The sequence below is a fragment of the Phocoena sinus genome, chromosome 17, assembly GCF_008692025.1.
Source record: "Phocoena sinus isolate mPhoSin1 chromosome 17, mPhoSin1.pri, whole genome shotgun sequence".
Lineage (NCBI taxonomy): Eukaryota > Metazoa > Chordata > Mammalia > Artiodactyla > Phocoenidae > Phocoena > Phocoena sinus.
Genome location: NC_045779.1, coordinates 63,758,237 through 63,770,262, shown reverse-complemented (window position 1 = coordinate 63,770,262; position 12,026 = coordinate 63,758,237). Strand labels below are relative to the sequence as shown.

At 46.9% G+C, this 12,026-nt stretch overlaps 1 protein-coding gene across 2 annotated transcripts in view; it reads left to right on the top strand.

Annotated features, from left to right (window-relative positions):
* Nucleotides 1–12,026, top strand: part of ANXA13 (annexin A13) — a 55,805-nt gene that overhangs the window by 24,429 nt on the left and 19,350 nt on the right. For both annotated transcript variants that reach the window (XM_032610097.1, XM_032610096.1), the window contains one exon: nucleotides 11,120–11,214. In XM_032610097.1, the coding sequence (XP_032465988.1) occupies nucleotides 11,120–11,214 (95 nt within the window). The remainder of the gene's footprint in view (nucleotides 1–11,119; nucleotides 11,215–12,026) is intronic.

The following is a 12,026-nucleotide window of genomic DNA, read 5'->3' as shown; positions in this document are numbered from 1 at the left end:
ATTTCCTGCTCTTGACCACCAGCTGATGACCTTCCTAGCTTAGGGCAGCTTTCATCTCCATGGGGGCCTTCAGAGCTCTTTAACACACATCACACATTCACTCAACAAAGCAACAAACACTTATTAAGCACCTTCTCTGGAGGGTCATGTGTGACATGTTTAGGGACCTGCACTTTATTCTGAAACAAGGTGGAATCGAGCAAGAATTCATCTGGAAAGCAGCACAGAGAATTGACGGGAGGACGGTGGGAAGGGAGATAGGGGGACAAGTTCGGAGGTGACCAGGGGACAGATGATGAGGCTGCTGGGCAGTGAGTACAGACAAGAAGGAAAAGATTTGAGGCATTAATGGTCAGACACCACAGGGGTTGGTCACAGACCAGTCGGCGTGCGAGGTAAAGTGAGAAGTCAGAAAGAACCCCCAAGTTTCTGTCTCAGGGAACGAGATAGGTGTTATCATTCATCGAGAAAAGGAGTATAAAAGGAGCCTCCAGTGTGCTGGTGAAAGTGTAGGGCTTACTTTAGACATGTTGAATTCAAGTGTCTGAGAAAATCCAATGGAATGACCCACGTTAGTAGAAATATGTCTAGAACCCGGGAGAGAGACGTGGACAGAGACGGTCGACTTGGGAGACACCAACACGTGGGTGGTGGTTGAAGCTATGGGTGAGGATGCGCTCACCCAGGAAGTCTGTGTAAAGAGAGGAGAGATGCAGGAAATCCCAGCATTTAAAGCAAATGTAAAAGTGAGACCAGGAAGGAGTGGCCAAAGAGACAAGATGGGAAACAGGAGAGAATGTGTCTCCAGAAGTAAAGGGAAAAGAGAGTTCCCAGAAGAAAGGAGTGGGAACCAGTATAAAACCCTATCCACCCTGAGGTCAAGTAAGATGAAGAGTGAGAGCTGGATTTTACAGCTAAGAATAAATTGACCATCTCTGCCAGAGTGGTTCTCAGCAGACAGCTGGAAGTAGAAGGCTCATTGCCCTTCACTGGGGTGAAAATGGGGATGAGGTTCTATCCCATCAGAGAAGAGAGAGGCTCACAGCTGACAGAATGTTGAGGTGACGGGAGGCTAGACACATAAAGAGGGAGTCCACTGAAAGGGAGAGCTTGTAAATACAGGAGGGAAAGGGGGTTGCTGACAAAAACAAGATTTTAGAAAGCCTGGAGGAGGGGGAAGTTCAAACCACAGATATCAGGATTGACCTTGAATGGAAAGAGGAGGTGCGACTGAGAGCTGGAATTGATACATTCTTGGGGGTAACGGGCAGAACGTTGAAGGAGCTCTGGCCTGGCAATGTGACATTGCTCAGTAAGGTGGGAGGCGAGGTTATCTGCTCAAAGTGTTGGGTTTGACGACGTAGTATGAGGTGTGAGTGGTGCTTTGGCATAGACGTTGAGTAGAGATGACCAGGAAATGACTGCTGGTCCCCTGTGAGGTCTCTGTTGCCTAGAGAGACCACGATTTCACGTTGGCTCAGCCCACACGGCTCTGTGATTTTCTCCTGCAGCCTAAAGGGAGGACAGGGGAAATGGATGTTAGGTTGACCCCGGGTTTGCTGATCAGGGGTTCCAGAGGAACAAGAAAGTGAGGGCATTTGAGGGGGCATTACCTTGGGAGAAAAAAGATAGAGGGACCAAGGGGCAAGGTTGATTAATTTCCTCAACTTTATTTTCTTACATCTACTGGGGAACTTTTAATATTCTAGGCATTGAGCCAAGCACTTTATATACAAAATCTCATTAAGTTATTCTCACAAAAATCCACTTTTCAGATGAGGAAAGAGGCTGTGACAAGTTAAGTAGCCCAAAGCCACAACCCCGTAAGTGGTGAACACTGGGATGGAACAAATTCCTATCATTGCCTGAAGCACAGAGGCAGCGGGTGGGACAGGGCTGAGAAGAAATGGCTGGTAGGAGCCATCTCAGTCCACAGGCTATTTTATTAAATTTTCCTTTTCCTTATCGTGCTATAATTCACCTAGCATAAAATCCACCCTCTGACAGCGTATAATTTAGTGGCGTTTAGTATATTCACAGGATTGTGTAATCATCACCTCTAATTCCAGAATATTTTCATCACCTAAAAGAAACCCCACATAGATTCACAGCCACTCCCACTTTATCCTCCCTTCAGGTCCAGTCAATCACTGGTCCATTTTCTGTCTCTATGGGTTTGCCTATTCTGGGCGTTTCATGCACCTGGAATTATACAATAGGTGGCCTCTTGCGTCTGGCTTCTTTCACTTGGCGTAATGTTTTATGAAGACAAGTGCCAGATTTTTACTTAGAGGTAAATCAGTGCAGATTTACTTTCCTAGGAATGGGTACTGTGGTAGAATACAGATGGCCATAAACTCTTTGTGTGACTCCAGAGAAAAGAACTGGGATCCACAGCGGAAGTTCTAGGAAGACATCTTTTGCTTCTGTATAAGGAACTATCTAACTATAGAACAGTCTGCCTTGCCCAAGAAATGCTGAAGTCCCAAAGGAGCTGGGGTGGGAGACAATCTGGTAGGAAAGTGGTAGAAGGGATTTCTACAGAGTAAGTATTGTTGAATAAATGGGTGGGGTGGGGCTGGGAATGAAGGATGACAAGCAGGTTGGTTTGGGGGCATCAGAGGAAAGCTCAGCAGAGAGGAGCTGGTCCTTGCTCACGTCCTGGCTAATCCTGTATTCGGACAACAGCTGTTGGGAGGTATGTCTGCCTGCAAGTGTCAGGATGTTTATAGTTCTGAGCTGTGCTGAGCGGCTGAGCCAGCCTCACAGGTGTCCCCCTGCTGCCTCTCGAGTGAGGGCCTGGCATCTGGATGTGGGTTGGAGACAGGAGCTGCAGTGGGTGTGGGAATGAGTCAGCTGTGGTTTATGATAAATCCCCAAGCTCTTAGCCACCACACTAGTTTAGTTCGCCAAGCACAGATGGAGCACCTACTGAATGCCAGCCCTGCCGTGTACTCCACCCCCTCCTGTGGGTGCGGCCACAAGGCGAGGCCATTCTTGTGCTGGTGACTGTTGGAGAGCCGCTTCTAGGTGCCAAGCTCTGTGCTGGGTACCACACGTACATCACCTTGTGTAACCCTACCAACACCCCTGTAAAGTTGTACTGTAATGACAACAGATGAGAGTGCCGAGGCTCAGAGGTTAAATACTTGCCCAAGGTCAAAAAGATATGAGATGAAGGTAGGGTGGCTGCAACCTAGGGCCATCTCGAAAAGATATCATTTGGATGAAGGTCTAGAATTCCCACCTCTACTAACAAGAGCAAGACCAAGCAGAATCGTACCATTGGCAAAATTCGTCTGCAAGATCTCGTTGCTATACCAGCCCTGCAAGGTCTGGATTTAAATGTCTAGGGCCATGCTGTCCAACAGCCACCAAGGTGAGGCATACCGGTCACTTTTAATATTTTTTTAAACAGACCTCTCTCAAACCGCTTTTTTTTTTTTGGCCACGAGGCACGTGGGATCTTTGTTCCCCGACCAGGGATCATACCCCCACCCCCTGCATTGGAAGCTCAGAGTCTTAACCACTGGACTACCAGGGAAGTCCCTATTTTTAATTTTTGAGAAGCCAAATTTTTTTTTAATGCTGGTGAAATTAATTTTAATTATACTTTAGCTAACTCAATACTGTATCAAAAATATCATTTCAACAGACAGTCAATATCAAAGTTATTCATGAGATACTTGACGTCCCGTTTCTTGAATTAAGTCTCCAAAAGACCGTATGTAGTCTATGCTTGCAGACCATTTCAACTTGACCAGCCACGCTCTGAGCCCTCAATAGCCACATGCATCCACTGTATCAGGTAGAGTGAGGTCAGAGGCCCTAGGCATCAAGAAGTTTATGTGCACTCCTCAGCCGTTCACCCACCTGTGCAAGTCAAAGTAATAAGAATGCTGTACCATAAAATAATATTTGATTCTTACAAATATCATAAAACTGACAATTTCCTTGTTTGTGGTTTCTTTGGTGCCCCTGCTTTCCTGGCTCCTAAGTACCTGCTTGGTCTGGGTTTTGGTTAACCCAGAACCCCCGACGCTGACACTGACAGGCCCTCCTCTCAGGGCTCCATGCCCACCCTGTTGCCCCCATCCCAGCAAGGCCCTTCTGAAGATGACGTGTGGATAGTGTGTGGACCCCAACATTCATTATCCTCTCTTTTTTTTTTTTTTTTTTCTCGGTACGCGGGCCTCTCACTGTTGTGGCCTCTCCCGTTGCGGAGCACAGGCTCCGGACGCGCAGGCTCAGCGGCCATGGCTCACGGGCCCAGACGCTCCGCCGCACGTGGGATCTTCCCGGACCGGGGCACGAACCCATGTCCCCTGCATCGGCAGGCAGACTCTCAACCACTGCGCCACCAGGGAAGCCCCTATTATCCTCTCTGAAATGTAAGAGGATGTTTGTCATTCTCCCTCCGAGAAACACAGAAACAGGGGCTTAGAGGGAAAAGCTGCTATGGAGCTGCTATGGGCAGAGACGGCTGTGGCTGGCTTTGGGGCCTGCTGGGAAGCGGCTCACTCATTAGGCACCAGAGTCCCAGGGGTATCGGGGAGGGAACTTCAAACCCAGAGGTCCCCACCCTGCTGAGACTCAGCTCGGTGTGTTCCCAGAAAATGGCTGGAAGAGCCAAAGCCAGGAGGCCCTGTGGCACTCCCGGGGTTGACGGTCACCCAGTTCTGACCTCTACTGTGTAATTACTGCGTCAGATGAACAGAGCTGAGGTTCCTTCTTTTCTCAGTTTTTTAAAAAGTCTTTCCCAGAACCACTGGGGACTGGCCCTAGTGCCTCAAATCATTGTAAATGTTTACAGGAAATTGTTCCACTGCACGGACTGCTTATATGACACACATACTGTGAAATGTAAAATGAGGTCACTGTTTGCTAAATCGCTTCTCAGTCGGGTAGTGGGAACAGCTCCCTGGATAAACCTGATACCCGGACTCAAAGGGCTCGAGAGAAATCTAGTCATTTCCAGGCTCTCCCCGACCTCCAGGCTGCTGCTGGGACATCCCCAGACTGCTTTGCTTTCTGCTCTCCTTTTAAAAAAAACACTCAGGAAGGAAAGTCTAAAACACCTTATTTTTAAAATTTTAACTCAATTTTCCTGAATTATGCAGATATGGGTTGACTATAGCGACAGAGTAGAGGATTTCCTATTGGTCCCTGCTACGTACAGGCCACGTGAGTAGCACACACAGCTTACAACTAAGCAGAGACCAGCTCCATCATAATGCAGTGCAAACTTCTCCATGCATGCATTTCCACATTCGTTCACTCAGCAGGTCAAGTCTGATGAACACTGAGAGCCTTCTCTGTGGATATTGCAATGAGCAAAGCCCCCTGCCCCCATGGGACTTGCAGTGTGGGGTGGCAGAGACAGGACAGAGGAGGAGGACAGGTAATGTGAGGGACACCGGCAGGTGTCCCAGGAAAGTCCAGCGAGTTGAGTCCTGAAAGAAGAATGGGAATAAAGGTGAGGGCTGAAGCTAAAGATGTTGCAGACAGAGGCAAGAGACCAGGCTGTTATTCTGGATTTGAAGGAGCCTAGATGGAAAGGTTCAGGCTGATCTGCTCCACAGAAAGGCCACTCTGGAGACTGTGAATGCTGATTGGAAAAGGTGAGAGTAAGACAGGAACACCATCTGGGGATCAGCTCTGGTGAATGATACAACAGAGGTGAGGATGGAGAGCGATGGGTGGGTCTCAGGGCTACCAAGGAGGTGAATGGTGAGGTCTTCAAATTAGATGTGGGGCGAGGGGAAAGAGAGAGCCAGGGGTGAGCACCCGCACCCCTCCATTCCTGGCTGGCACAATACAGTGAATGGGCCACCTGGGAGGCAGGAAGCCTCCTTCCAGAGATGACAACTGTAAGGGTAAAGGTCTGAGATGCGGAGGCCCTAGACCTGGGCTGGAGCAGCCCATGTGAAAAAAAAAAAAAGTTGGGGGACTGGATTCAGAGATTTTTTTTTTTTTTTTTTTTTTTGCGGTACGCGGGCCTCTCACCGCTGTGGCCTCTCCCGTTGTGGAGCACAGGCCCCGGACGCGCAGGCTCAGCGGCCATGGCCCACGGGCCCAGCTGCTCCGCGGCATGTGGGATCCTCCTGGACCGGGGCACGAACCCACGTCCCCCGCACCGGCAGGCGGACTCTCAACCACTGCGCCACCAGGGAAGCCCCAGAGATTTTTTATGAGAAAAAGAAATCCCTTTTGAGGTGAGATTTCTGGCACTCCCCTGGTTAAAAAGAAGCAATGTCACAGAGGAAGTAACTGGATACACAGTACGCAGGTGAGGCTACAGGAGGAAATGAAGAGGAAGGACAGAAATAAGTGCTGGAAGTGAGCCGGAATGAGGCAGGCAACGAACGCTGACTATTTTTGCAAGTGAACTCATCCTAGAATTTTCTGTTTCTCCAACTGGAATCAGAGAGCTAGATCTTCCCAGAACCGTAAAGGTGGAACTAGTCCTTGAGACTAGGTGAACAGTCCACGGACACAGAGCTGGTGGCTGTCCTAGGAGCAGCGCACAGCTCTCTCACCCCTGGGTCAGAGCAGTCTTTCTAAGTCCCAGCACTGCCTTTCCAAACGTGGCACTGAGGGCTGGGGCCAGAGTCAAACGCTTGAAGTCTTTGGCAACACCCCTTTTCTTCCCTTCCCCGTCTCCAGCCAGGTCCCTCTTCAGCCCTTCCCGCAACCTTGACCCAGATTTCTCCTGTTCCCAACCCGTCTATCAAAATGCATCTGCCCCGTGTTTTGTTCCTTCAGGATCCTGATCTCTCAGCGGAACAGGAGCTAACGTACAAGTCCAACTAATTCAATTCCACTGAAAAATTGCCAAGTGTGCTATTTACAGGCAGCAGACATTGAGAGGAGGGCCAGGAACAGGCTAATGTAGGAAATCTCCAGACTTTGGGCTGTGAAGAGGGGTTTTTTTTATTCCTTTCTTGAAGTCTTGAGATACTGCTGAGGACAGTGGATGGACTGGCTTCCTAGGGCTGCCATAACAAAGTACCACACACTGGGTGTCTTTAAACAGACATTTATTGTCTCTCAATGCCGGAGGCCAGGAGTCTGAAACCAAGAAGTCAGCAGGCCATCCTCCCGCAAGGTGCTAGGGAAGGACCATTCTATGCCTCTCTTCTAGCTTCTGGTAGCCACAGGCGTTCCTTGGCTTGTAGATGCATCACTCCGATCCTCCGAACTCACACGGAGTTCTCCTGTGTCCCTTCACACCATCTCCCTCTGTGTGAGTCTCCCTCTGTGCCCCAATTTCCACTTTTTATAAAGACACCAGTTATACTGGATTAGGTCCCACCGTAATGATTTCATTTTCACTCGATTACTTACATACCTTAGAATGTGACCTATTTCCAAATAAGGTCACATTCTAAGGTACTGGGGGTTAAGACTTCAATGTATTCGGGGGAGACACAATTTAACACATAATAGTAGGTGTCCCGCAACAGCCAGGTTACAAGAGAGGAGTCAGATGGGAGGTCTGCCAGTGCCAGGATGGACAAAGTGATAATATTCGAACAGAGCTTTACTATTGTCTAGATACGAATTTTTAGAGTCTCTGTCTCATCCTCTCACAGCCCCTACGCGATCAGATTGTCATAACTTCCTTCTACCAGAGAGTAAAAGTGAGACTTGGAGCGGCACTGCCCAAAAGAAACATAATGCAAGCCACACATGGAATTTCCAGAAGCCACATTTTTTAAAAGTAAAAAGAAACAAGTGAAATTAATTTTAATAATATATTTTGTTTAGTTAAAGACATTAACATTCTAACGGGTAATCAGTATAAAAATTATTGAGCTAGTGCTTCCCTGGTGGCGCAGTGGTTAAGAATCCGCCTGCCAATGCAGGGGACACGGCTTCAAGCCCTGGTCCGGGAAGATCCCACATGCCGCAGAGCAACTAAGCCCGTGCGCCACAACTACCGATCCTACGCTCTAGAGCCCTCCAGCCACAACTACTGAAACCCGCGTGCCTAGAGCCCGTGGTCTACAAGAGAAGCCACCGCCATGAGAAGCCTGCGCACCGCAACAACGATCCAATGCAGCCAAAAATAAATCAATAAAACAAATAATTTTTTTAAAATTAAAAAAAATTATTGAGATATTCTACACCCTTTTTTTACACCAAGTCTTTGAAATCCAGTATGCATTTCACAAAAACACATAACTATTAAAACCTTAAACGGTCCTAAAATGATCTTTCATTCCTTCAGTGGTATGCATAGTACCACACCCTAGAAGAGCAGATCTGACAGGCAAGACGGACCCAACAGCCCCACTCACCCAAGGAAGACGGCAGTACGTGGCACCTAATAGTACACACTACCTTTCAGTGACCACTCCCTATGGCCTAGGTACCAAGCTTAGAATGTCACATACATGCAGTCTTATGTATATATTATATAATCTGATGAAAGCTTACCTAACATGCAGTGACTCTAGAGATATATAAGCAATGCTCTTTAGAGGAACGGCGGGAGCAGAAACGTAATGTTTCAGGATTTCTGAAAGTGCCTGACCTACCGACAAATGTGGCTCCAGTGAGGTGAGTGAGGCTGGGTGTGTTTGTGGGCAGAGATGGGTCTAGAAGAGCAGTTTGAGACCGTGCTTCAGGAAGTCTCAATGTCACACTAAGGGACAATGATTTAGTTCTGGAAATCACGAAGCATCACTAGAGGTTTTAAAATTAGGGAGTGAAATGAGCACACGCGTACTTCCAGATGATGATTCTGACGGCAGTGTGGAAGGTAGGCTGCAGAGACCAGAGCCTGGTGTCAGGGAGGATGAAAACCAGCAGGCCTGTTACGCAGGGGCAGGGGGAATGAAGAGGGCGGAGTCATCTCGTAGCTGAGACAGATGGGCGTGGCGGTGTCGGAAAATAAAAGCAAACGGAAGGTGGGCCCTCAAAAGTGACTTTGGATTTTCTAATTCAGGTGATGCCACACACTGAGATGAAATTAACGGGGTGGGGAGTGGATTCAAGGATAGACGGGATGAGCTCTGCTTTAGCTCCGTGGGGAATTGAAAGGCCTTGGGATCTCCATGGGAAGCTGGCCACAGGCAGCTGGAAATAGGATCTAAACTCAGGAAGGGTAAGGGCTGGAGGTGCTAGTTTAGGATGCACCAGTCAAAGGGCAATGGTCACGGGTTGGGGTGGGGGGAGTGATGGCAATTAGCAAGGAGACCTGGCAGCTGAGTGTAGAGGGCAGGTAGAAGAAGGGCTGATGGGGGATGCTGAGAGGGAGATGGTGGAGGGGCTGAAGGGAAGAACGGAGGACAGAGGCAAAGCACTCAAGCAGAGAACAGTCAACAAATTCCAATACTGCCGAACAGTAAGGTACATGCGGGAACTAAGAAGAGGGTCTGAGCTGTGCCTCAGTTTCCTCCTCTGTAAATACGAGTTTGAGCCAGAAGGCTTCTGATGCTCCTTCCAGCTCAGTCACGGGGGTGACAGCCCAGGGACAGTGGCCTCAGCACAAGTCTTGCCTGGATCTGAGGCAGCCCTGGGGCACTTGGTCATGTATGCTCCCCGGTGTCCCAGGACCCATGTGCACCTCAGGGCAACCATGGACCCCTACTTGGATTTCATTCTCACAATAGCCTTGTCTATTATCACCCCCATCTTATAGGTGGGAAAACTGAGGCTTGGTGAGGCTAATTATTTGCCTGATGTCATAGGGTTTAAGGGATTTGAATCCAGTCCGAAGAAACTGAATTCAGGGTTCGCTGATCAAATAGTCTTTCTCACCCTCACACCTGCAACACCTGGGTCATCTTTCCAATCCTGTCTCCAGGTTCAAAAAATGATACGCTCCCCTTCTTTCTTAGTCATTATCATTTCAGTGCTGATCAAATACCTACAATGAACAAGTATTACTATGAACATCAGGGGAAAAATCGTTTTAGGAAGAGTGTGATTCAAAAGAGTTTAAAGGGGAACTGCCCCACATGCTCCCAATTAGTACTTCTCTCCTGAGATTAACAAGTTTATGGATGCGCTTAATACTATAGCAATTTGGGTCTATATCTTTTTTTTTTTTTTTTTTGCGGTACGCGGGCCTCTCACTGTTGCGGCCTCTCCCACTGCGGAGCACAGGCTCCGGACGTGCGGGCTCAGCGGCCATGGCTCATGGGTCCAGCCACTCCGCGGCATGTGGGATCTTCCCGGACCGGGGCACGAACCCGTGTCCCCTGCATCGGCAGGCGGGCTCTCAACCACTGCGCCACCAGGGAAGCCCTGGGTTTATATCTTAATCTCTTCCACTCCATTTGAAGTACTTGCAGACCAAGGAACATACCATATATTTTTTTTTTACAGTTTTTTTGAGGTATAAGTCACACACCATACAATTCACCCATTTAAAGTGTTCAATTCAGTTGTTTTTAATGTATTCACAGAAATATGAAACCATCACCACAATTTAGAACATTTTCATCACTTTAAAAAGAAACCTCCTACACTTTAGCTATCACACCTCTGCCCACCCCCTCCCCAGCCACTATTCTACTTTCTGTCTCTATAGATTTCCCTATTCCGGACTTCCATATGAATGGAATCATAATATGTGGTCTTCTGTGACTGGCTTCTTTCACTTAGCAAAATGTGTTTACGGTCCATCCCATTCATACTGTAGAATGTGTCAGTACTTCATTCCTTTTTCTGGCCAAGTAATATTCCACTGTATGGATATAGCACCTTTTAATTATCCATTGTCCACTGATGGACATTCAGGTGGTTTGCACATTTTGACTATTATGAATGATGCTGCTATGAACATCTGAATACAAGTTTTGTGTAGACATAAGTTTTCATTTCTCTTGCATTTATGCCAAGGAGTGAAATTAAGGAATAGACCATATTCGTTCCTCTTTCCACTACAGTGCCTAGCGTTGCGCTTCATGCAGTGTGAGGCCTCAGTGGGTATTTGTCAAGTGAGTGAAAAGAATACAGTTCTCAGCATAAGATATTACAGCCAAAGGGTCCACCTAGGTTCCACCAAAGCCTGTGACCACCACCCTGGCTTCCCCAGATTGACTAAAATAAACGTCCATCTTGTTTCTTGCTCATTGTGATTTTGCCTCTTTCTCCTGCACTTCAGGAACTGATGAAGCCACCATCATTCAAATCCTATCAAGCAGGACATCGAATGAGAGGCAACAAATAAAACAAAAGTACAAGACAACGTATGGCAAGGTGACGCTGAGGGTCCTCGGCCGTGTGCACACGGCCTTCGTCTTGACTGTCTCTTCTGCTTCTTTTATGTTCCCAAGACAGTGAGGACTATCCTTAAAGCTTTATTGAATTAGCCCAAGAGAAACAAAATGAAGCAACCATTTAAAACTTTAATTGACTTCAGAAAAACTGAAATGGCCTTGTTAACAGCCTGTAAAATCAATACTGGTTAACTCATTATTTTTCCAACTGACTTCTTTTTAAGTTGATTCCTCAGTCTTTTTTTTCCCACTCATTTGGATTAATTCCACATATTAACTTATAGATAGGCCAGGGATTTGAAAACCAGTTTTCACAGGTGGGTCTTTATGTAAGAATTCTTCATTTATTCAGATGTCTTCAAGAATGATATATTCTTCATAAGTGATTGTTACAAAAACTAAAAAACCAAAACCAAAAAACCCTCCATTTCGTTAAGCATCAACGCCTTTTTCTTTCTTTGCGTATCTTTTCTTTCATTCTTCTTGTTGATGGTGTTACATTTAGAAATCTTTAAGAATGCATTAGGCTTTCTGTTTTCTTTATTAATATAGCATGAACACGATTTAACATTTTCTTAATGTCATTAGAATTATCAGTTTGCCAAATAAATATGAATTATTATGCTGCGTTCTAATCCAAATTTATACTTCCTTTACAGTTTCAGTAACTCTATGTATAAATAGAGATAGAGATAGAGGTGGATTTTCTTACTTATTTGTCACTGGGGAAGCAACAATCTCTCTAGGCCTTGGTCTCCTCACAAAATGAAAATGGTAATTTGCCTCCCTTCT